The sequence below is a fragment of the Tinamus guttatus genome, unplaced genomic scaffold (genome assembly GCF_059628265.1).
Source record: "Tinamus guttatus ecotype Peru unplaced genomic scaffold, ASM5962826v1 Tinamus_guttatus_pri_ptg000530l, whole genome shotgun sequence".
NCBI classification, from domain to species: domain Eukaryota; kingdom Metazoa; phylum Chordata; class Aves; order Tinamiformes; family Tinamidae; genus Tinamus; species Tinamus guttatus.
Genome location: NW_028289064.1, coordinates 2,703,371 through 2,728,766, shown reverse-complemented (window position 1 = coordinate 2,728,766; position 25,396 = coordinate 2,703,371). Strand labels below are relative to the sequence as shown.

General features: G+C 43.9%; 1 protein-coding gene across 1 annotated transcript in view; it reads left to right on the top strand.

The window, feature by feature from the left end:
- SVIL (supervillin) overlaps positions 1-17,058 on the top strand; it is a 98,484-nt gene extending 81,426 nt beyond the window's left edge. Inside the window, exons 23-39 of the mRNA XM_088534007.1 lie at positions 379-551; positions 1,766-1,921; positions 2,622-2,758; positions 3,253-3,400; positions 3,526-3,671; positions 4,461-4,636; positions 4,742-4,886; positions 5,210-5,486; positions 7,412-7,563; positions 8,731-8,836; positions 9,659-9,866; positions 10,479-10,612; positions 11,279-11,434; positions 11,794-11,937; positions 15,371-15,492; positions 15,859-16,014; positions 16,122-17,058. Of these exons, the coding sequence (XP_088390133.1) occupies positions 379-551; positions 1,766-1,921; positions 2,622-2,758; positions 3,253-3,400; positions 3,526-3,671; positions 4,461-4,636; positions 4,742-4,886; positions 5,210-5,486; positions 7,412-7,563; positions 8,731-8,836; positions 9,659-9,866; positions 10,479-10,612; positions 11,279-11,434; positions 11,794-11,937; positions 15,371-15,492; positions 15,859-16,014; positions 16,122-16,208 (2,623 nt within the window). The 3' untranslated portion in view covers positions 16,209-17,058. The remainder of the gene's footprint in view (positions 1-378; positions 552-1,765; positions 1,922-2,621; positions 2,759-3,252; positions 3,401-3,525; positions 3,672-4,460; positions 4,637-4,741; positions 4,887-5,209; positions 5,487-7,411; positions 7,564-8,730; positions 8,837-9,658; positions 9,867-10,478; positions 10,613-11,278; positions 11,435-11,793; positions 11,938-15,370; positions 15,493-15,858; positions 16,015-16,121) is intronic.
- Positions 17,059-25,396: the final 8,338 nt, after the last annotated feature.

Genomic DNA, 25,396 nt, shown 5'->3' with positions numbered 1-25,396 from the left:
TCATGGTCTCTTAGGAGTCACAAAATGCTCTATTACTTCATTCCTCTCCACTGGTAAGGTTGTTGGGGTGGGATGGAATACAACACGCCTTCCTCTACTGAAAGGAAACACAGTTGAGAATTGTCCATTTCCTTAACTTCTTTAAACACAACACAAAGATGGTCAAAATGTTCAGCTTTAAGTCATTTTGTGATGTCTCAGTACTGTGCGTGTCCCTTTCTTAAGGATACGTCTCTTAATCCCTTCGCTGCCTGGATCAGCAAACTAACTCTGATTTCCTTACAAATGTCACACCCTAAGTCAAAGTACATCTCTTGTCATTGGATGCTTCTGACTAGGAAAATCAGCTGGTGATTATAAACACTACTTGTTTCTCAGGTTAATATCTTCTGTAGCAGAGCACAAACGTGCAGTTAGGCCTGTGCGCAGAGTTCAGTCCTCACGAAACCCTCTTAAAATGCTGGCAGCAAGAGATGATATTCTTCATGAATATACTGAGCAAAGACTGAATGTCGCCTTCATGGAGTCAAAGAGAATGAAAGTAGAAAAAAGTAAGTTAAAAGGATTATTTGTATAAAGCTTGTCTTGCTATTTAAATAATAAAGAAAACCAGAATAAATAGAGCATGTTCTCAGAGAGACCATAAGTTTATTGAGCTATGTAGGGCTGAATGTAGATTGGCTTGGGAGGTCTGGAGAAGCGGTCGTATTTGTCTCCCTCAGGGAAGGCTACCTACTGCCTCTTCCTCTGGCCAGATTTACTTGTTTATATTTAGTCATCTTGTGCAATGGGTGCACCCATCCAGAGCGAAGATGGAAGATCAAGCAAGGCAAAATCAGTGATACAGGTCACTCAAGCTAGGAGAAGAGAGCGTGTAGGCTGGCAAGATGTTTGGTCAGGTTCGCTGGCCTCAGTTTGGGGTCCCTATCTGCCTCAAACTTGAATTGGCCTTCCTGGCCCCCACTGGTTGACTTCCACAGAGGATCAGTGCTCTGTGGCAGGGTTTTCTTGTGACTTTGCCTGAGAACCAAATTGTCAGCAAGAGATATTATTGCAAACTCTACTCAAAGGTTTGTCAACCTGTCTTCATTGTTTTGGTGAAAAAAAATCCTTGCTGCATTTGAATAAAGGGTGATCATCTTTAAGAATTGCCTGTATTGATGAAAACATTAATTATACATGTAAAATTCTATTGCCTTTTGAAGAGAAGCATTCTCCTGAATTACAAACTTAGTGCTTTGTCTTTGGTTGAGAAATAGACAAAAGTTGCCAAGAATTTAGGCTTTAAGTTTACTGTAAAGCATCGCCAAGACTTTGAAATGTAAATAGCTGTTGCATCACACTGACTGAGACAAATTTGAAGAGAATTTCAGTTAATTAGCCTTGACTACTCTGGTCTCTTTTTCATCATTAATCATTTATATGGCATTGCAGAGCTATGCAGTATTCACGAAACATTGAGTAAGACATGTTCCCTCCCAGAGTTGATATTTCTGCCAAATAACATAATTTTGACAATTGGCTGTCAGATGATATCTAGAAACTTGGGTATTGCTAAACCCACAAAGCTTTTATGCTAGCAGTTGATCCAAGTTCAGTCTGGGTTTGCTGTTGTCACTGAGAAAGAAACAAAAAAGAAAAAAAGTGGAAATATTTTAGGAAAATATTTTAAAATGTAGAGACCAAAGCTTTTTTTTTTTTTAATATTTTTTGACCTTTTTCTGGTTTTGTTTGTTTGCTTTCCTTCCTATTTGTTATGAAAAAGTGTCTGCAAACTCAAATTTCTCGGAAGTAGCCCTTGCTGGATTGGCAAGCAAGGAGAACTTCAGCAGCGTTAATCTGCGGAGTGTTAACCTAACAGAGCAAAACTCCAACAACAGTGCTGTGCCATACAAGAAGCTAATGCTGCTGCAAATTAAAGGTAGGCTAGAACTGCTTTTACTTCCTCTGCAGACTAGACATAGTGGGCTAGCAGGAGTTGCTGTCTAGTTTATACTAAGAGGCTTCCACCTTGAAAAATTATGCCCACAACCTAAAGAGTGATAACTCTGTGACACAACAACAACAACAAAACCCTCTCTCTTAAGTTTGCCTTGTGGTCACTGGTACTGTCTGTGTAGGGTGCAGGCAGAATGCTCCAGGAATCCCAGTGGAGAATTTTGAAAGGTCCTATTTTTTCCAGGACTGCTCACAACTTGGAAGTTGTACTACAATGTTCTTACTCCACTTATTCTTACAATACATAGTGCCGTATCTTCTGCAAAATACTAGCGACTTTTTTGGCCGACATAAAATTCTTAAAACTTCACTGCCTAAGAAATTGTGCTGTAGCATCACTTAGGCAAATGTAGATAGCTCTGGAGTTTGGCTGCTGCTTTGCTATTTACTTGATTTCTTTCCTGGAGGACACACAATTGGCAAAACAAGAATAAAAACTAATAGAAATATTAGTTTGTAGAAGGCAACCCTTCTCCCATCATATTATTAATTCTTCTGTAACAATTCCTTTCTGTATATTTTACTCTATGTGCTGGGATCAATTTTCCAAAACAACTGGGCCTCAGAGACTGGCAGTAGTGTTCATAGCAGTATAATTAGTCTTGTTTTATCTTTATCTATAGGAAGAAGACATGTTCAAACAAGATTAGTTGAACCAAGAGCCTCCTCACTGAACAGCGGAGACTGTTTCCTGCTGTTAACTCCACATTATTGTTTCTTATGGGTAGGAGAGTTTGCAAATGTCATAGAAAAAGCGAAGGTTGGTACTCATTTAAATTAAACTAGAGTTTTAGTGTGTATATCTGCCTTTCATGTAATTAATTTTTCTTAGTTAAGTGGGACGTAACTAATGATAAGGAACACAGGCAGGATTCCTGTAAATATATTTTAGTCTGTGAAAAGAATGAAAACTTGCATAGGAGTGTGCAGGTTGCAAAACTGCGAGAGAAAATAGGATATCCTCAGGAAATGGATTTGCACTCAACCAAAATAACGTCTGAATTGCAGGATGTCCTTTTTATTTCTATGTCAGTTAAGTTCAAGCCTTGTTTTAAGGCAAATGAAAGAATGAGTGTATTTCTGTAACTTTTCCTTTAGTGTTTGTTTTTTCTTTAGTGCAACAGAAATATTGACCTATTTGCCTGCTCTTTGCTGTATTGTATCCTATCTGCTTTGGCCTTCTCCCTGAACGTGATATGCACGAGTACTCCAAAGACTTAAGCAATCTTGTTCAGATAACTGTTAATCTCTTAGGCTTCAGAACTTGCAACTTTAATTCAGACAAAGAGGGAACTTGGCTGTAGAGCTTCTTACATACAGACAATAGAAGAAGGAATAAATACCCATACCCATGCAGCCAAAGACTTCTGGAAACTCCTTGGTGGCCAGACAAATTACCAGTGTAAGCATTCTTACTTCTAGAATTACAGTATCTGATATTTATCGCAGTAAAACACTTGAGCTGGTTCTTCCCAGTGAAGAGAATTACATGTTAAAAAAGTTATTTTTGTCAATCTTTTCCTTAAGCTGCTGGCAGTCCTGAAGAAGATGAAGTATATGAAGCTGCAATAATAGAAACAAATTGCATTTACCGCCTTGTAGAGGATAAACTCATTCCTGAGGATGACTACTGGGGGAAGATGCCAAAATGTACCCTGCTACAACCAAAAGAGGTACTGTGCCACTTATTAGGCATGTAGTAAGTACAGGGGTATAGAGAATTTATGACTTTCAGTAGCTACAAATGCTCATAGAAAGGCATACTGAAAACAGTCCTCTGTGTTGCTATTTACAATATGATGTAAAATACAACACATTGGCTAACTACAATATGATGCAGTTCTCTAAGAAATTGGAACTTGTCATTTTTAAAGTGAAATTCTACTCACAAGCATGAAATCTCTTTCACTCAGTCATGCAGTGCAAAACAGGTGACATTTGAAAAAGAAAATCTGTTCTTAGCAGACTTTTACTTTGAAACAGCCATTGTACATAGCTAAGAAGGACTGAGAGCAGATTTCCAAAATGAAGACAGCATATAATAAATATACAAAAATAGGCACTTACCTGGGCTACATGGTCTTTTGCTCTTTTCCAGTGACTTTTCCAGCCACTTTTCCAGCATCAAATATAGGTCTAAACCTTGGTGAAAGCTGCCATAATTGGGTAGTTTTCAGTCATGCAACAGAATCATTTTTTTCCTAGTAAGACCTCTGTGGTCTGCTAGTGATTTGATTGCTACCTCCTCGTAGGGTCCCCACTACCTGCTTGCAGTCAGCCTCAGCAGCTAAATGTCACAGACCACTGTCCCACACGTAGCTTCATTGTGAGCTACCCGCTCAGACAGTTGGAGGGCTCGTGTTAAACGCTCTGGCAGCCCGTGGCCCAGGACACAGCCCTCACCCGACCTGGTAGCAGGTTAACGTTCTGATTCGGCTGTGTGGCTTGGGTTTGTTTTATAGGTGCTGGTGTTTGACTTCGGCAGCGAGGTGTACGTGTGGCATGGAAAGGAAGTTACTTTAGCACAAAGAAAAGTGGCTTTTCAGTTGGCGAAACACTTGTGGAACGGCACCTTTGACTACTCCAACTGTGATATAAATCCTCTGGACCCGGGAGAATGCAATCCCATCATACCCAGGTACCAAAGCTCAAGTTCAGGCTCATTGCGGAAACGTGTATAACATGCAGGCACTTCCTCTTATTCCAGAGTACAATTTGATTCTATTTTTGTTTACTTCTACAGAAAGGGACAAGGGCGTCCAGACTGGGCTGTCTTTGGCCGACTCACAGAACATAATGAGACCATATTGTTCAAAGAAAAATTTCTTGATTGGACAGAGCTAAAGAAACTCAATGAGAAGAATTCCAGTGAATCGCTTCACCAAAAGGTGCATATAGTACTCATGCTGTGTGTTTCTAACAGGAGTGACTTAGTTGGGGTGGAAGGCTGGGAAGGCAAGGATGCAGAGATCCTCATATTGAGGGCTTTGACCTGGTGGTCAGAACATCACACCTAAAGATTGGGAACCTGTAGAGGCAATTCTTACTCCCCTATACTGGGCAGCTGAATGAATGCTGCCACAGTGGTTTTGCTTGGCATCAAATGATGACAAGATACTGTGTTTTGAAAAGCAAGTCAAACTGTTTGAAACTGTAGGTCAAGAAGAAAACAGCTGTGCTCCAAGAAATCTTTTCTGTATTTTTTTCACAGGAAGAATCCAGATCTGATTCTAAACCTTATGATGTTATGCTCATGGTAGCTGTGCCCCAAACTACTGTGGGCACAGTCTTGGATGGAATGAATATTGGCCGTGGCTATGGATTTGTGGAAGGAGAAGATGGGAGGCAGTTTGAAATTATCACTGCATCTGTAGATGTCTGGCATATCCTGGAATTTGATTATAGTAGACTACCTAAACAAAGCATAGGGCAGTTCCATGAGGGAGACACATACGTGGTTAAGTGGAAGTACATGGTTAGCACAACAGGTGGGTGAACATTTCTATTTCATCCTGTTAAAACATTGACTGCAGCAAAAAATGCTGCTTAGTGGTGAGTGATCACTTCCTTGCATGTGATTTGTCCAGCTAAAGAAGCAGTTTAGCAGCTGTTTCAAAGATTAGAAATGTTAATTTAGCCATTCCAGCCCGTTAAGATGTAGAGCTTATGATAAAAAAAAAAAAAAAAACTTCAGCTATTTTTCATACATCAAATATAATATTGTCCATCTCTGCTTTTACCCAACAGCTATGTTGTACGTGTTCACAGGACAGCTCATTAAGACAGAATTGTGCCCACAGCTTAACACCAAAATAAATAGGCAGCTGGATTAATGACAGTGGTCTGAATGTCTTGCGAGAGAGGTAGGCTTAGCAACAAGAGAGAAGCTTTTGCTGGGTAATGGAGAAGAGTAACAGATGAAAGCAAAAGCCCTTGCCAACTCATAAAATTAAAGTGGCGGGGGGAAATAGCTGTCCTGTTTGCTGGTTCTGGAAAGCATTTGCAATGGGTTTCAATCTCAATGGAAAAATGTTAAGTATATTCTAATAACGTGCCTGAGAGCAGGTAAATGCTGAAAATCAGTCAGCTTGGGTTTTGGAACTCTTCGCCTCTGGCACCAAAATAAAGAGGTGGGTTTGTGGTAAGTGCAATAGGAATAGTATAAAAAATGATTGCTCCAAATAGGAAAATGTCAAAATTGGTTGCAGTACAAATAGCTATTCAGCCTCAGCCTTTTAGCTAGGAAAAAATAAGCTTTTCTTCAAGATCATTGGTTTCAGCTACTAGAATATCCAAGAAAAGTACTAAAGCCTGCAAGTCTGGGGAGAAATGAGGGAAACTAACACTGAACTGTTAATAGACTCTTTATATATGGGTGAAAATATATTCTATTATTCAAAAATTTAAAATAAAACATGATTTTTAGTTTCTTACCTTTTGTCTTGAAAATAATTTATCTATCAAAGCATAAATACCTGAATTTGGGTTGGGTTTTTGTGTAGTAGGCAACATTTGCATGGGCTAAATGCACAGATAAGGAAGAAAACATAAATTTCCGAAGTTACTACCGATTTGAGTATTTTCAGTTTGAAAAAACAGGATAATCTATCCTAAGGGTGTCAGTTGGATGCTACTCAATGCTCCTGAAGTCAAGGCAGTGGAATTTTATCTATTTTTTATTTAAATAGTCTGTTTTAAATCTCTTGATTTTGAGAATCTTGGTCTAATTATATCTGTTTGTTTGATATTCACTGGAAAGATTCGAATATTCCATCCGTGGTTGAAGTTCACTTGCTCTGAACATTATTGGCTAACTGTAGTAAATACTTTGTAAGGGGTTGCTGCTAGCCCTTTTTCCAGAGCAACAAGAAAATTTGAGTTAATTGAAAAAATCTTAAATTATCCAGTCTTTTTTTTAAAAAAAAAAACCTCTGCAGAACTCTGCTCTTGTATTCCTTGTTCTCCTGTAATTTTTCATTCTAACAGCCCTCTACCAAGAAAGCATTTTTTGTGCCTGTAGCATTCCCAGCGGTTGCTGTATCCAGTTTTGCTCTGTAGCCAGCCGGTCTCCTGCTGCCAAAGAGCAGAGTGTAATGTGGAAATGAGCCCTAAGGCACTCTGGTAGCATGACTGGACATCGCATTTTATGTGCACATTTGCTCAGGTGATGCCAGTTGTTGTCCTCCTGATAGCACCGGTTCTTTGCACAATATGGGCATCTCTGCACATGGGCTTATGTCCATCCAGATGACAGCAATTTTGTCACAGAGGCACATGGGCTTGGGGACTTCTTGTTCCTCCAGCTGGGCATTCTTTTTGCTGTTCTGAACAGTGTTGAACTGGCAGATTATAACCCGTGTGGTGTTCCTGTGTGTATCCAAAGTTGTTTCTTCAGCATGTGTTTCTTTTGCAGTTGGAAGCAGGCAAAAAGGAGAGCAGCAAGTAAGGGCTGTTGGAAAAGAGAAGTGTGTGTACTTCTTTTGGCAAGGGAGACACTCCACAGTGAGTGAAAAAGGAACCTCAGCACTGATGACGGTGGAACTTGATGAAGAGAGAGGAGCACAGGTGAGCTTGCTGCAGACCTAGGTGGAAATCCTGGTAAGATTTGCCTGCCCAAATAGCCACAGGTGGTAAACTTGGGTGATCTTTTTTGCCTCCTCCCTTTCTGTAAAGGTGGTATTCTTACAAGTATGAATAGCCAGGCCTACAGGTTGCTTTTGAAATTATTCCAACTTTGGACAGACATGAACTCCTTTATCAACTCCCAAATCCCTCTTCTGAAGATGGTATTTTTGAGGTCGGCTGAAGAATATCTTTTCTCTCCTCCTCCCAGGAGTAGGAGAAGCACAGTTAAACATTTTAGTACCTTCCCTTCCAGTACATGTTCAGATAACAGGACTATGTCTCCCTCATGCTGAGAACATGAGAAGCACTCTGTTGAATTCTGTCAGAAGCACTTTCTGCTAGGCCTAGACATGAAAATGCATTTGAAACCAAGTTTTGCGTTTGCTTACTGTGCAGTTATGGAAGTTACTGCCCTGTTGTGCAGGCTGGCTTGCTTTATCTTCAGGAGATGTTAAGCTTTGCTGTGGCTTAGCTGTTAACAGTGCACACGGCAGGAAGGGTAACGTTGGTTTCCTTATCTGGCTGGTGGTGTAACTGGTTCAAGCGCTGTGTAAATGCAGTGAGCAGTAATGAACAGGAGTTCACACGTGAGATGCTCAGTTACACTTGGCCTGGGGTGCGGGATGTGATGCAGCGCAGCCAATTTAGCAATTAGCTCTATCAGCTCCCTAACTCTGCCGTAAAGTTTAGCAAGCAAAGAGCATACCTGAGGGTCGCCTAAACTAATTCTATAGCAAATTTTAAACCTACTTCAGTTCCTACAGCTTTTCCAAAATTGGTTCAAATAAGCTGTGTATTTGAGCAAGATAACCTATCTATGACAAGAATTCAAATGGCTTAATTTAAATTAATTTAAAATACTTTTTTTGGGTATTGCTTATCCTCTGAAATTTTCAATTTTTTTGGATTCCAGATAGAGGTTTCTCTTAAGTAAGCATATGAAACTCATTGCATGTTGGTGTATGTGGTACTTTAGACAACAGTCAGCAGTTTTAAAAATATAAGGAAAACTGTCTTTGAGGTGGTCAGAACTATGTAACTGTTAATAATAGGGAGAAGTTTTACTTGCCTTGTGTTTTAAAGGAGAATGATGTTTTCAATTTCCAGGTGCAAGTGCTTCAAGGGAAAGAACCGCCATGTTTCCTGCAGTGCTTCCAAGGAGGGATGATCGTGCATGCTGGAAGAAGGGAAGAGGAGGAAGAAAATGCACAAAGTAAATCAATGTTAATTAAGAGTTTCTACTTTTTTTTTTTTTTTTTACCTTTCATTATTATTTAATCATTCTTTTTTTCTTTTTCTGAGAAGAATTTTAAAAGCATTATCAACTACCACTCTCTGTAGGAAAATAAGGAGCAATGAAAGCCATGAACTAGCTTTGTTATGCTTTCCTTTCAAGGTAGTTTTTTTCTCTTAAGCTTAGAATGGATTTTGTCACCCTAAAGCAAGCTCATCGTGCTGTATCAATATATGTATAAATCGTTCCAGTTGCATTTTAATTAAGTGCCTGTTAGCTTTTAAATATGTTCTTTTCTACACAGTCCAGTAAAATGAGTATTTTTATGAACTCGAGGTTCTCCTGTAACTAAAATACAACAGAGCTTCTGTTAGTTTTGTGCTAACTCCTCGGCTGCTGCTGTTAGTGTAGGAGAGTGTCAGTAGAGCTGTCGCTCGGAAGTGATCCGCTTCCCATCCGAGCGTAGCCTCCTGTGCCCAAGGTGCGCAGGCGAGGAGGAGCTCAACAGAAGCACCACTGCTTTTGCTTCCCTTTTGGTTCCTGTATTGGAGTAGAAAGAAACCTAACTCTTCAAGTCACTCCCATAGAAGGTTTCGTGTTGATTTTGTTCTGCAGCTTGGCTTCCTAAGCAGTGTTAGCCGAACTTGGTGTTTCCTCTGGTTCATTCTGTGAATAATACAGACATGCAATGTGTGAAATTTATCTGCTGTGAGACAGTGACCAGCTGCTCCAGGGCAGAAATCTTGAATTTGAATTCCATAGTACTGTGTAATACCTCTGTGCCATTCCTGTCTGCTCCAGGTGATTGGAGGCTGTATTGTGTGCGAGGAGAAGTTCCCAATGAAGGAAACTTGCTTGAAGTAGCCTGTCACTGCAGCAGCCTGCGTTCCCGCACGTCCATGATTGTCCTCAATATAAATAAAGCTCTTATCTACCTGTGGCATGGCTGCAAAGCACAATCTCACACCAAGAATGTAGGAAGAACAGCAGCCAATAAAATAAAAGAACAGTGAGTGTCTGATCCATACTGTGGAGATGTTTGTATTAACTGCCAGCTTACTAAAAGAGGAGTCTGTCTCCAAGAAAAGTTGAAGGAAATAAAGCTGTCCTCTCAGTACAGTTCCATCATGTAAGAGGCAGGAATGACAGAGAGTTGATTCTGTGGAGTGAGGGAGATGCATGTTCTCCAGTCTCTTTCATTTAGGATCAAATGCACTTTTAGGATCAAATGCTTTAATTACATTTGTGAAAAAAAAATCCCTTTCCATTTGGAGAGAGATGTTCAATAGCTGAGTAACAAACTAAATTTCAATTGATGAGAAGAACAGAAACAAGGAAAATAAACCTTGTGGATATCAGAAGAAATGAATCTGGGGAAACAGTGAAGAGGAGAGCAGTGAGAATTACTTGAGAGAGCTCATGTTAGCTATGGGAATGGTTGCTCAAATTCCACATCATTTGTTCATATTCTTGTTGTCATTTTCACAAAGACTGTGTTTACCTGGGGTGTGCCACGAGTCTGTAGGGTTGTCTTGGGGTGTAACTGGAGTGTCCAACAGGTTTGTGAAGCTGAATTTGGGGCTGCGAAGTTGGATTCACACCCTTCATTTGTGTTTCGTAGATGTCCCCTGGAGGCAGGGCTGCACAGCAGCAGCAAGGTGACAATACATGAATGTGATGAAGGATCAGAGCCCCTGGGATTCTGGGACGCACTGGGAAGGAGAGATCGCAAGGCCTATGACTGCATGTTGCAAGGTAGACCTGCATGCTGCTGTTTGACACTTAATTTTTACTTGTCCACAGTCTTGTGAGATTTAATGTAGAACTTTTGAAGAACTTTCGGGTAGCTGAGATGATCCCTTCAGAGAGGTGCTTCCCCTCCTTCCCCTGCTTTCTCCCACACCTACTAAGTATTACTGTTGCATATTAAAAGTATTGGAAAACTGAGTGTTTCATTTTCCCTCTTCTGTAGCCCCTCAGTATTCATGCAGCTCAGAGGAGGAGTTAGCACTGTTACTAATTCATTTTGCTTCTCTTCTGAAGGGATTGGAGGGTGGTTCTGTACACATTCTTGCTAAATCTTTGCTTTGAAACTGCCAAAAAAGGTAGCAGGGGGATTGATTTATAAAGTGGAAAATTTGTCATCCAAAAAGTAAACTCTGAGAGGGTTTGCTTCACTTAACCCACAAACCAGCCAGCTGTGAAATGGCTGACAGTAATTAGCCAGGATCACATTCAAACTGATGGCAGGCAGCCGTTTAGCGTGGGTTCACTGCAGCTATTGCCAGTCCCTCAGGATATCAGGTCGACTTGCTGGTTATTCAAAAACTGGAGAATTTACAGCCACTTTAAAAATTGATTTTTACATTTGCTTCTTTTTTTTCATATTAAAATCTTCTTTTTTGTTGTTGTTGTTTAAAGATCCTGGAAAGTTTAATTTCACCCCCCGCCTGTTCAGCCTCAGTAGTTCATCAGGAGAATTTTCTGCCACTGAATTCATATACCCTTCAAGAGACCCCACTGTCATCAATTCCATGCCATTCTTGCAAGAGGATCTTTACACTGCCCCACAGCCAGGTATGTGCTTTAAAATAGTTAAGTAACAAGAAAACAAGTAGCTTGGGCAGCGATTCAGTAGCTACAGTCTGTGCATATCTGGTGCTTATACAGACTAAGCGATAAAAGTAATGATTCCATGGTTGAGATGCTGAGAGCTAATCAAATGTGTATCTCAAAAACTTGCTGTAAAAAATACATCATTCAGATCAAAGGAGCTGAGTTCAGCTGAGTTTCACTCGATCGGTAGCCAAAGAGACTAGTGAACTTGGAAATGATTTCCCTACCGACGCTCACAAGCACTCAAGGAGGAGGTTGCTTAGGGGATTCAGGTTGCTGGTAAGTGGCTGATGATGGTTTGTGGTTTTTTGGCTGCTCAGCACTCTTCCTCGTGGACAATCACCATGAAGTGTACCTGTGGCAAGGCTGGTGGCCTGTGGAAAATAAAATAGCTGGATCAGCTCGAATCAGATGGGCTACGGACAGGAAATGCGCCATGGAGACTGTGCTTCAGTACTGCAAAGGTAACAGGTTGCTGTTCCAGGCTGCTCCGAGTTCGTGTTACCTTCCACATGGTTATTCCTAAATCAAAAAGTAGTTCTTTTGTAGCAAATAAACTTTGCAGCTTGTGACAGAGATGGGGACAACTGTCACATTCTATCCTGGGCACTTGTACATTTGAAGAGGGGATATATATATTTTTTGTATGCTGTGGTGATGAAGATAGACCAGTCTCTCCTTACTAGCCCATGGGTCTAGTGAGAGGAGTAATTGCTATATTTCTACTTTGTTTTCTCCTGTCATGAAGGAGAGTTGGTGACACCTGGAAGGAGACCTCTGAAAACCAGGAGGTGCTGAAATGTGATTTTATTAAACTACATTATTGCTCTGTATGGTTCATCTCCTGGTTTCCCTGGGAGTGCCAGTGCTGCTAATGCTCCCAGAAACTGGAAGCAACAACAAGGTTTGTCTAGGAAGAGGGCAATAAAACACTTAGAAGGGTCTTTGGCACAACTATTGAATTCCTAAAGAGGAGGCCAAGCTTTCCTCCCTCCCCTCTCTTTCTGTAGGCTGGACAGAGTGATATGATGCATCTCAAGATCAGTTCATAAGACCTGCTCCACAGCAGAGGTGAATGTCACATGGAGCAGCCCACGCAACAAAGTGCCCACAGTCACTCAGGCTCATGGGGGAGATGGAAGTAATATTCTTGACTGAGTGCTGTCATCTACTAATGAAAATCATGTTTTCTGGCTTGCCCCAGCTAAGCTGGAATCTGATATGTGTTTTGAGGCTTGGATGTTTTTCCAGATTTCTTGAACTTCATTGATTTAGATGGTGGGATATGACGTTAGTACTTCCTGCATTGGATTGAATTTGCTGCATCTGAGTTCCTTCTGTGCTAGACACACAGTGGAAAGCTTTTCAGTGCCTTCTTTGTGGCTCTTAAGTTTAGAATATGCATCATAGGAGAAGTTGTTTTTGGTGGGTGCAACTTGTTAACCTTTGGCCATGACTTTGCAGTACTGGTGGCTATTCTGCCTTTGCCTTGGGGTTCTCAAGAGCTTCAGCCTGTGGCTGGGTAGGTTTGAAGCCAGTTTGTGTCTGTTAAAGACCTCTTCTACATTTCTGCCTCTCTGCCAAAGTCACCATGCTCTCCTTTAGCGTGAATGGGCACAGTGCTTCCCTGTATGAATTAGGCTGTCCTGGTGGCCCAGCACTTTTCATGATCTGGGTTTGGACAGTTCTGCCCACCAGTTCTGACATTCTACTGAGGTCAAGCTGTCAGCACTGACTTAACTCTTCTGTGTCATTACTTACCAAGATGGAGAAATTAAGTATCAAGAAATATTAATCCTGCAATTATTTTGACTATCACAATACATTTTGGGGAACAGAAGTATCTTAAAAGGCTTTTATTTCTGTTTTTCTATTTCCCCTTCTGCCCCTCTGTTTTTTTTTTTTTTTTTTCTCCTGACTTGCAGTGTTTAATTTCACAGTGGTATGAAAAACATTGATTTGCAGCCCTGGATATCTCTTGAATTTACCTAGCAATTTTCCATGTACATAAATCTTACTTAAGTTGTGATAATTTCTTGCAAGATTTGGTGGTTTTATTTGCCGAATCAGCACAGTGCTTGGAGGCTGAGCTGCAGAGAGCCAGAAGAGAAGATACCTAGTTCTCTTCAGTGAGGACATCAGCTTGTACTGAGGGCAGAGTTCACGCAGTGGAAATGTTTCTCCACTCACACACTAAGTCATCTTACCAGATGGCTCCACCTATACTGGAATGTCATCAAATGAAAGTCTCCTTACGTCCTTGCCAAATTACTGAGTCTGGAGCAGTGCAACTGGAGCAGGCTGACAAGTTATTTAAAACGCAAAGTTTTGAAGTATTTGCCAAATTATTTGTGGTGGAATGAGTATATTCTCAATAGTGAAAACACGTGGAAGAGAAAGCTCAAAATCAAATATTCAGATGACCAATCTCCTTGTCTAAATTGTGTAGTTAAAGGATTCACATTCTCATATGTTTGTTAGGCAGCTCCACGGAGCTTTTATCTCAAGTATTCGGCCTCATGCTAACGCAGCCTCCCTGATCGGTTCCATCCTGAGCTGTGATGTAGAGCCAAACCCGCAATGTTCAGGTTGTGCAAACTCCCTGGAAAGGAGATGTCCCTCTGCTGCCAGGCTCTGCGCTTGCCCTAAGCGTAGCTGCTGCCTCAGAGCCGTGGGGCCTCTTGGCAGTGGGTCGCTACCTGCCATCCTTTAGCTGCTCCTGCATCCTGGCTCACCAGAGTGCAGGCAGAGACCACGGCAAGCAGGTCTTTCATAACTGACTTGTCCTGTAAAATCTTAGCATATTAAAGGTGCTTTCAGATTGCATATGGGGAAAAACAGGATTTTGCAAGAAATTCTTTTTACAGGAAGCTACAGCCTTGGAATGTGAGCTAGTGTCTTGTTGCTCTCTGTTAGCTTCCCAGACTTTGCAATATCTGAGGCTTTTCACTGCCTGCTCAGAAGAAAAAAATTATTAGACTGAGTTCCTTAAATCCCAGTAAGATAAAGGTATAATAGTTTTAGGGATAGTAGCTTGTCTCCACCCCGACTGCCTCTTTCCAAAAATATTCAGAGTTTATCAGTGCTTTTGAGTCTTGGTGATAGGATAAAATTCAACCAGTCATGCCTTTTTGCTTGTGCATGGGGTTAATGCAATTTCTTGGACAGAGCATCACTTCGTGTGCTCTAGGTGTCCCTGCTGGAGCAGCGGGTTGGACTAGGTCCCTTCCAGCCTCAACCATTCTGTGGCTCTGTGCTTCTGGGCAGACCTGCTGCCCTGCCCCGTACAGCACACACTAAGCACCCCTCTGTATTTACATCTCTGTGTTTAGCGGAAGAGAGGCTGTCTGAAAGTCATCTGTAATTATTGTGCAGCTACTGCAAAGCCTTTGTTAGCTTTCCCATTGCGTTCCTTCTCATTTGTAAATACAGTCACTGTAGCAGACCTTAGGACCCCAGGGTAGGGCCTGCTTGTGCAGTCCCCAAGAAGCCTTTAAAATTAAGTTTTGTGTTCTGCTAGCAGAGCATTCCTGGAGGATATCCGGAAGCTCTATTTACCTGAATTTGGCCAATTGCAGGCCATTGCACAATGCCTGCCATATTCTCTGTTTCTGTAGACGCTGGGTTAGGAGGCAACTGTGATTTTATCCTCTGTGCATAGTTTGGTCTTTAGATTCTGCAACAGTGAAAGGCAGATTTAAAAATATTGAAATATATGTAAAATGTGCCATACCATATCAAATATCTTGATGAAATAATGCTTCAAATGACTGTGGCTTTTTAGGAAAAAAAACTAAACAAGCTCACAAGGTGTGATACTGCAAAGCTCACAAGTATGTGATACTGCAAAGTATAAATATGTCTGTTTATAACCTATCTTTTTTTTAATGTTTTTAGGAAAAAATGTAAAGAAGCCCCCAAAATCATATTTAATTCATGCTGGCCTCGAGCCCTTGACCTTCACTAATATGTTTCCAAGTTGGGAGCACAGGGAAGACATTGCAGAGATCACAGAAATGGTAAAAAGCACTGCATGCTCTTTCCAATCTTTATTAATTGGATCTGATATCTGTAACATTTTTTTTCCTGTGCAGACTCCTACATTGTTCAGGCTAATCCTTTGTATTTGGGGGTTTGACACCGTAGAAGAGCCGTGACGTACTAGCAGCCAAGTTCTGAGTGAATGGGAATATGGGAGGCATTCCTGAGGCATTCCCCATTGCTTTTTGATTAAAAGGGGGTGGGGGCAAATGGAAGTGGTGGGCAGGTGTTTTTTGTTTTGTTTCTGTTTGTTGCTTTGTTGTTTTTTTTCCTTGTTTTTTTTTTTTTTTTTTTTTTTCCAACGGTGTGACCCTGAGCTTGTTGGTCCCCCTTCTTTCCCCCAGGATGCCGATGTTTCTAATCAGATAATCCTCGTGGAGGATGTGCTGGCCAAGCTGTGCAAAACTGTGTACCCGCTAGCAGAGCTCTTAGCTAGGCCTCTGCCTGAGGGAGTTGACCCACTGAAGCTTGAAATTTACCTTTCGGAAGAAGACTTCGAGGTAGGGAGAGACAGGCAGCCTGGCCCTGCGTGTGTGCACCTTGCTGTTACGCCATGGGGCAGTTTTGTTGATTTTCACTAATGGCACGTTGCCTGTTTTAAATGCAGGTTGCATTAGACATGACGAGAGAGGAGTACAACGCGCTGCCATCGTGGAAGCAGGTGAATCTGAAGAAGGCAAAAGGACTCTTCTAAGCCGTGGTGGTGATTGGCGTGAGCACTAAAGGGATGTCCATTTTCACTTTCTATACCCCTAGCAGAATTTTACCCCACACTTGCAAAAAATAATCTGAAGTTATTAGTGACTACCTATGTGGAGGTGTGTAATACTGTAAAGGTCGGAGAGAACTCTTTGGAAATAGAAATTGATTCTGACTGTAAGGGTAACGTGTGTAAGCTCTGCTCTCCTATGCACTTAAACAGTAGTTTCTTGAGCTACTGCTGCAGCTGTCCTTTGGCTATATACAATACTTGCCATTTTTGTTTTTGAAGAAGTTCTCTTTGTAAAGTGTTATTTTGTTAGTTTGTGGATTACAAAGAATTTATATTTATATAAACACATAGAACAAGTATGTATTTAACAATGCAATATATATTCACTTTCAAGACTTTCATGTCAAAACTACAGATAAGTAGCTGGATGGCAGTTGCTTGTACTGAACTAGCTATACCACCCATATGTATCTCTTGTGCATTCTGAAAAAAATCTCTTTGCAATAGGTAAGAATTGTTCTCAGTGCTGCTTCAGGTGCTAAACTGAACAAAGCGTTTGTATTTATAGCATGGGTTTCTTGAGAAACTATGCGAATCAACCTTTATACTTTAATACCCAAAAATGTATAGTGCCTTGTTTTTTTGTGTACAGTTTATATACAAAAAAGATTGGTCTGCATTTTGAAGATGGCTTAGAAAGGTCTTCTATGTTACTTTTATAATAGTAGAAATAAAAACATCTCAGTTTCTAATACTTGTTGTAAACATTAAACATGTCTTTTGTGATATAAGAGCTAAGTAAAAGCTTCTGAATAAACTCTTAGGAATGCTCTAATTTGTCATTGTTTTGTACTGTAAACTTCCATGACATGGTACTTTATCATTTTTTTTTAACTTTAGATATTGAGAGGTCTTGTACACAGTTGTAATTTGAAAAGCAGATAATGTAGGAGAACTCATTATATGAGATAGAATTAGGTTGTGCAGCGCTTTAACTAGCACTGCACACTGGAACAGGCATCAACTTTTATCCTTCGGGTTGCCCATTTTTACAGATGACACAGATTATTATGCCAGTTCTCCTCTGAAAACCTTTTTGACCTTTGTGCAATTGGGAGTAAAACGTGGTCTGAAATGAGTATGGCATCGTCTCCGTTCTTTCAATGAGCACTGGAGTCAGAGTTGTTTGAATTCATCTGATTAGGCTATTGGATAGAGCAGTACAGTAGAATTTTTGTTATTACTTGACAGGTTTTTCAGGCGTTTGGCAGCTTCACAAGGACGGCTGCTGTTCCACGGTGAGAGCCTGGTGGCTCTCACATTCTAAGTGCTGTCAGTGTGAGTAAGTTGCCTTCTGCAGTGCTGCAGCCGTTGTGAAGCTCCTCCTGCCTGTTTAAGAAGTCAGCACCTGCACCGGTGACTGCTGCTGCTTTTGTAACTCTGCTCTTGGGCCTAGAGAAATGAAGTGGTGTCTTGGAATGCATAAGGGATAGGTGTCATGGTCTGTGATAAATATTGTTCCGCTGATAAAAATAGCCTCCTTTGGCATCAGCTAAGTTGTTAGCTAGCCTTCTATATATATATATATATATATATATATATATATAAATCAGAAGTCTGGAAGTACACAAGTACTGCTCAGCTGATACGAGATACTATAAATGAATTTTCAAAACTGCTGTATTTTCTTTCATTATTGGTTTCTGTCAAGAACTGAAAATAAATAAGCCAAGAAAAGATGGCAAGAGTGTTCAGAACGAGCACTGCCACATTTCTTACCCAGCCTCTAGAATGAGGTGAGGTGGCTAGATGGGTGAGAGCTCCTCTGAGGTCTTTGGCCAGGTCTTTTGCTTGGGATACATTTTTTGGTTTGAAAAGGCATGTTCTGGAGTGCTAGTGACAAGACTATTCTTCAAGCACTAAAGGCTTTCCAAAGTCACCACTGTATTAATGCTGTTATCCAGGTGTTTTTACACATGTGCATTTTCCTTTCAACTCTCTCTAGTGGTAAAATCAAGCAAGAATTAAATCAAGCAGGAATTAAGTTCTGTTTATTCATGTTCAGTCACTGCAGTGGGGGGTGGCAGGGCCCTCTGTTTTGTTTTCTCTCCAGCAGTGAGCTGATCTGCATAGTGTGATTGACCTTGTTTTTCCCTCTGCCAGGGTAGCGGCATTTGCTTTTGTGTTCCTGAAAGCATCGTCAGTCCTCCAAGTTGTTACTCAAGGGCAAGACTCATCCTTGCAGCCTTTGCAGGACTAAAAGACCAGCGAGCAGAGAGACCTGCTGGCCCTAACAGTGTGCAGTGCTGTTGATCCACAGAGTTACCGTAATTTAACACAATTTGGTCTCTCCTGTGCCAGTGGGTGACAGGAGGGGCTGTAAAAAAAGATGAAGCCCAACTCAGTGGTGCCCAGTGACAGAATGAGAGGCAACAGACCCAAACTGGAAGAAGGGCAATTATATGATGTATAGAAATGTATGGAAAAATTTCTTACTGTGAGGGTGCTTTAGCACTGAACAGGTTGCACAGAGAGGTGTGGAGTCTCCACAGAGAGATTCAAAAGCTGGGACACTGTGTTGGGCAGCCTGCTCCAGGGGTTGGACCAGATGGTTTCCGAAGGCCCCTTGTACCTAAGCCATCCTGGCAGCATAGAGCAGGTCAGTGGGAGGCCTCGGAGCTGGGGTTCTGCCTTAATTTTCTGCCCTCCACTGTGGGGAAACTGGGACTAGAAATGCTGAAAAGACATTAAAATATTCAACTATTATTTCAGGATTGTATTAGAAACAAAACTGAAAGAGGTTTGGTTTGGGCTTGGAGAGTGGGAGGGAGTTATTTGTTCAGCTGAATCTTTTAGTGCTGTTTGGTTGTTTCCGATGGTCTCCAGGGTACACACCTGACAATGCTGAGGGCTGAACTCTCTTACAAGGGCTCTGCGTTTGAAAAGATAGGATTTTGAACATGACATTCTGGGTTTTCTCTCCTGCAGGCTTTGAGCAGAGTCTTATCTCACATGGTTTTAAACTGTTCAATTCTGACTCTTAAAAATACTGCACTTTGATTACACAAACATTCCTGCACATTTAAGGATTTGTTAGCAGTGAAATGGGCTGGAAACATGAATACATCAATATGCCAAAGCAACAAATAAAACATTATGTCTGGAAAACTTCTGGCTGGTGTGCCTCAGGGAGGAGAAGGAAAATGACGCATAGATAGGGGGAAGAAAGGAACCTAATCTTTAATGATTGAGGTTTTTTTCACTACCTGCCACCCTGCTGGTCTCAAAAGGTGGCGTCTGGCAGAGCAGGAGCAGGGGGTGAACTGAGCCTGGCTGAGACACCCCGTGGAGAGATGGTTTCTATTCCAGGCGCCCAACGGGCAGGCTGGCTGCGAAGTCATTCCTGGGAGCTGCTGCTCACATTAAACCTCCTTGGCTGGAGGAGGCAGAAGGAAGAATTTTACCAGACTCCCCTCTTTACTCTAAATTTCCTTTTGGATAAAGCAGCAGCTGGAATGAGTTTTGGGTGCAGGCTGAGCTGTGTGCTTGGTCCCCCAGCTTCAGCTCTGCTCGGGGGTGTCGGGCCCTCTGCTTCCCGTGGGGCAGCCTGAGGTGCTGCCAGGAACAGATGTGGCCTTTTAAGCTTCCTCCTAAGATTCAACTTTAGTGATTGATGAGGATGAAGGAGGTGCAATGCCTCTAATGCCAGGTAGCATTTTCCTCCTCTGATCTATTGCCCTGGTCTTTTTCTCTGTCATATTTATAGAGGCAGTGGTTTTAATGCTAACTCTGTATTGTCTCCCTGTGATTTAAGTGGGGTAGAATAAGCACCTGGGAGAAAAACTAATTGTGAATAACTATCCTGATAGCACCCCAAGGAGGTGGTGGCTACAGCCCCCCAGAGGAGATTGCCTGATTTACACTGGGTCCAGGGTTAAGCTTTGTTAAACCCCATGACTGTGGGATAGTGTGGTCACAGTGTTGATTTCTGTCTCTCCAACCAAAATGTAATGTCTCTGTAATAATAATAATAATAACCCCCAAAACACTGAAATATTAAAATATTTTTCCTTTATGTCAAGCCTTAATATGATGTGTGCTTACTTCTTGCTAGCACTGCCCAGGGGATCTCAAATACACTTTAATTTTCTTTGAACTCGGGATGAGCAAGTTCAGAAACCTCTCCACAGAGAGAGCTACAGGCCGAATATCTGAGCAGGAAATGAGGCTGGTCCTGAGATGGAAAGGATGAAGCTGCAGCTCTTCCTGCGGACGGTGACCATGCCGGTTTGCCACTGCTTTACCCCACAAAGGAATCCGCTGTCTGAGCATGTTGTCCTTGCCCACAGCACGAGACATGTTGTCCCTCTCCAGCTCAGCACCTCTGCGGGTTCACGAAGGTGCTGGTGGGAACACAGCGCTGCTGCTCTTGCAGGTGCTCCTCAAGCTCCCAGCTGGCAAGGCCCCAGCCCTGCTCTGTATCGGGAACATTTTGTGCCGGATTCTCCTGTTTGTTCTCGTGCTGCCTTGGCGGGGCAGGGCGGATGTGCAGCCAAGCAGCAGTGTTTCACCTGCGTGGAGGTGCCGGCCCTGTCTGCCCGGGCGTTCCGCCGCGCCGGCCCGCAGGAGCAGCATGGTCGGGAGCCGGCGGTGCGGGGTGTCCCTCACAGGGTCTCCCTCACCCACGGTGGGCAGTGTCCCTCACAGGGTTTCCCTCACCCACGGTGCGGGGTGTCCCTCACAGGGCTTCCCTCACCCACGGTGCAGGGTGTCCCTCACAGGCTCTCCCTCACCCACGGTGCAGGGTGTCCCTCACAGGGTCTCCCTCACCCGCAGTGCGGGGTGTCCCTCACAGGGTCTCCCTCACCCGCGGTGCGCGGTGTCCCTCACAGGGTCTCCCTCACCCACGGTGCGGGGTGTCCCTCACAGGGTCTCCCTCACCCGCGGTGCGGGGTGTCCCTCACAGGGTCTCCCTCACCCATGGTGCAGGGTGTCCCTCACAGGGTCTCCCTCACCCGCGGTGCGCGGGCTGTCCCTCACAGGGTTTCCCTCACCCGCAGTGCGCGGTGTCCCTCACAGGGTTTCCCTCACCCGCAGTGCGCGGTGTCCCTCACAGGGTCTCCCTCACCCACGGTGCAGGGTGTCCCTCACAGGGTCTCCCTCACCCATGGTGCAGGGTGTCCCTCACAGGCTCTCCCTCACCCACGGTACGCGGTGTCCCTCACAGGGTCTCCCTCACCCACGGTGCAGGTTGTCCCTCACAGGGTCTCCCTCACCCATGGTGCAGGGTGTCCCTCACAGGGTCTCCCTCACTGGCAGTGCGCGGTGTCCCTCACAGGGTCTCCCTCACCCACGGTGCGCGGTGTCCCTCACAGGCTCTCCCTCACCCGCAGTGCGCGGTGTCCCTCACAGGGTCTCCCTCACCCGCAGTGCGGGGTGTCCCTCACAGGGTCTCCCTCACCCGCAGTGCGGGGTGTCCCTCACAGGGTCTCCCTCACCCGCGGGGGCTCTCCTGAGTGCGGGACTCGTGCAGCATCGATCCCGGCCGGCCTGCAGGCAGGACCCTGAGGGGCGGTTTGTGCAAAGCTTTACAGCTCATTCCTGCCTAGGGTCACCCCTTAGACTGCTGCAGGCAGACGTTTTCACAGGAAGAACCTGATGCTGTACAGATTTCTTACATCTTGCTGCAAAAAGATTCAACATCTAGACAAAAGAAACAGTTTGCTGCTGTCTGGCTGCTACATGCAATCTGGACGTTTGAAGGAAACTTCCCTTTATCTTTTTTTAAAAGAGAGAGAGATGGTTACAGAGCTCTTGTCTGGCCACCTGCATCATCAGCCCTGCACCGTTAACTACCCCATGGTTTGCTCTCTCCTCCTCAGGGATGTGCAGGGACTGACCCCCAGGTTACCGACCCTGAGGAAAGCTCCAGCAAACATACAGCACTGCAGGAGCAGGGGCAGGAAAACACCTTCTCCTCCCTTTTTCCATTAATATTGGCTTATACCAGATAAATTACCTCAGAGCTGAGGCTCTTCGGGTTCAATTTTACACTTATCTAAAGCGTGGTGCTTGCTCAGCCTCTGCCTCTGCAGCGGTTGGCTCCACACTGTACTAATGAGTACATTAGTTTTCAGTGGCAACTGCTGAGCCACTTGAGCTGTGATAGGTGCACCCTGGTTTTTAATCACTTTAATTTAGAAATTGCTATATAAACTAGTGGTTGTTTACATATCTTGATATTAATTGTTTTTATGCAGTCAGTAAACATACAGTATCCTAAACATTATTGCTATTATTGCATTGTTGGTAATGGTGACATACTGCTAAGAAAAGCATCTGTTTACCAGCTCCATAAATTGGATGCGCAATATAATAATGTCGCTGAAGTGGTAACAGTTTATTATAAGTGCCTCTGTTCTCATGGAAAATCATTGTTCACTCTGTGCTTGTTAAAATTCTCATCACTTCCAGAAAGAAAAGTAATTGATATGGCTTGGTTTATTTAATTTAAAATATTACCACACAATATTTTATCATCTCATTTTATTTTATCATCTTATTTCTATGGCTTTTTTCTTTTAATTTAAGTCATTCATGTAAGTAGTTCCCAAGTAAAATCTAAACCAGTCCTAACATTTTTTTTTCCCAATTGGGATTGCTCCCCCTGTTTCAATGAAGTCTTACAAAAAAAAAAAAAAAAAAAACAGATTTTCTTTAACAAAGCCAGCTTTTTTCTTTCTTTCAGAATTGCTAGTGTCTCACCACCCAGTTAGATGATTCTTCCCCCAGTTCTTTCAAAGCAATTTACTAGCAATCAGGGAAAGATGATCCTATTTCAGGAGGAGTTTTCAAAAATGTCACTGCAGATCAGAAGCTGAACCATGCTATATCACATGACACACCCACACCAAAGGAATAAAAATCTAAAAACTGTTATCACACTCCAAAAAGGGAAAGCTATGAAAAACTGTTTGAGATTTTGACCTTATTCAGACACCTGCTTTGCTTTGGAACAAAAATTTCCATGAAAATGGACTTTTTGCAAAACTTTTTTATTTAGATAGGACCATTTATTCTGCCAACACACAGCTTTGGTGAGTGAATGAGGAACTTGTAGGACAGACTTGTAGAAGTAGATGCACTATCCTGGGCAGTGAGTAATTCACGGAATGAGCAATGCAAGAACCTGCAGCAACAGAGTGCAGGAATGAGCTTTGGCAGTTCAGAGTCTAAACAACAGAAAGCAGAAAAGCTGGGGTACTTCAGGAATTATCTGTAAAGCAGAGACCCTCTGGAACAGCCATCAGCTTGATATGATTGCATGGCCAACTGGGAAAGGGAAAAAAAAAAAAAAGTGAATCCAAGGAAAGAGAATTGCCAAGAATCCCTGCCTCTGTATTCCAGTGTTGTACACTGAGAGGGAGAGCAAAGCACCTGCCATAGGTCTTGGTACTTTATTGCACAGAGTACATACTACAGAAGAAGAAGTCTGCCCTTAAAATGCATGTAAAGACTCTGTAGGTGAGGTTTATGAGGAGCCCATATCACACAGTCAAATAATATATCACCTTTCCAGCAACCCTCGCTTGTTTATGTTGCCAGACATAAGGCCAACTGCAAAAATAATATGTAATTTCACTTGTTCCAAACTGTGAGTGGTCTATGGACAGGGTGACCTCCTCCAGGTGCCTGGGGGCTGGGAGAAGGGATGCTGGGCAGTCAATTTCAGAATATTTTAAAATATTTTTTTCCAGTATTTCATGCATTTTTTTGTGTTTGAGGACCTTACAGCAGCTGTTTTATTAATGGAAACATAGAACAGGCGGTGGGCTGTCAAGGTCTGGTAGCAGCAAGTATGTTTCCAGACCACGTTCACGATGACCCAAGTCAGCAGCAGCTGAGTGAGAAAGTGGGACTTGTGGAAATACACTTCTGTTTCGGGCCTCCTCTCTCTGTCCTCAGAGGGGTCTTCTATTTCTTTGTTTCTTCCTAAAGGGCATGCATGAAACCTTCCCCTTTCTTAGCCAAACTCATTAAGAAATGTCAGAAAGCTCTTAAAGCAGCATTCGCAGAGCAGCATTGAGCTGTGTGCAGGGAGGAAGGCAGGCAGCAGGGTGTTTGCTAACGAGAACACGCTCCTGGTAGCAGGAACTATGTGATTGAGTCTTCTTGGAAGGAGAGGGACAAGGAAACCTTTTGGGGGAATGCCAGCATACAGTGATTAAAATGTGTTTTCATTTTATATTAAAAAGCTGGCTGAAAGCTGCCAGCATTGGTTGAATTTACCAGAAAACAGCTCTTGTTTCATGTGGTAATGGTCACGCCATGTCATGCCTGGCGACCTCGTGAGGGCACATGAGGGGCTAGGGCACTACACCACACACAGGGCTGGCCAGCCGGCGCCGCGGGCCCTGAGCAGCGCCCGCAAGGCACGGGGACCTGGCTGCGCTCCTGCCAGCACCGCGCGTGCCAGGCCTGGCGCCTGCTCCCCTGCCTGGCGTCATGTGGCCGGCTGACTCCCAGGATCCCTTTTAACTCGTGTGCCCCCCTAAACCTAACCCTAACTCCCCTGAACCTAATCCGAATGCCGGCTGCTGCACTGGGTGCACCCCGGGGACTTTCCCGGGGCAGAGGGGTGAAAATCCTGCTGCTCGACCTCGCTGCGGGCAGGAGGGCCGGGCACCCTCCCCTGGCGTCGCAGTCAGCGGCAGCTCCGGCACCCGGACACCGGCTGCCGCGGGCGCTGTTGTCACTGAGGAGGCGCCTCGCGCCGTCCGGGACGCTGCCCCGCGGCAGGCTGCTCCCGGGCGCTCGCACCTGCGGAAGCCCCTGACATGGAGGCCCGCGGCCGGCAGGTGGCACCTGCGGCCCGGCCCGGCCCGGCCCTGCCGCGGGGCCACGGCTGTTCCTGCGCCCTGAGGGGCTGGGGCGGGCGCCGCTGCGGGCACCCGGCGCTGCCCCCGCGCGGAGCCGCCATCACGGCGCGGCGCGGAGTGGCGGCAGCTGCGCGCCGGGCCCCTTCCCCCTCCGGCACGGCCTCCAGCCGCCCCTGCCGCGCGGGGAGCGGAACGTGACCCCACTGCAGATGTCCGCCGGCCTCCGGCGGGCTGGCGGCTGCGGCTGCCTGGTGCCGAGAGCCCGGTGTGTCACTCGGCGCGGCGAGGGCT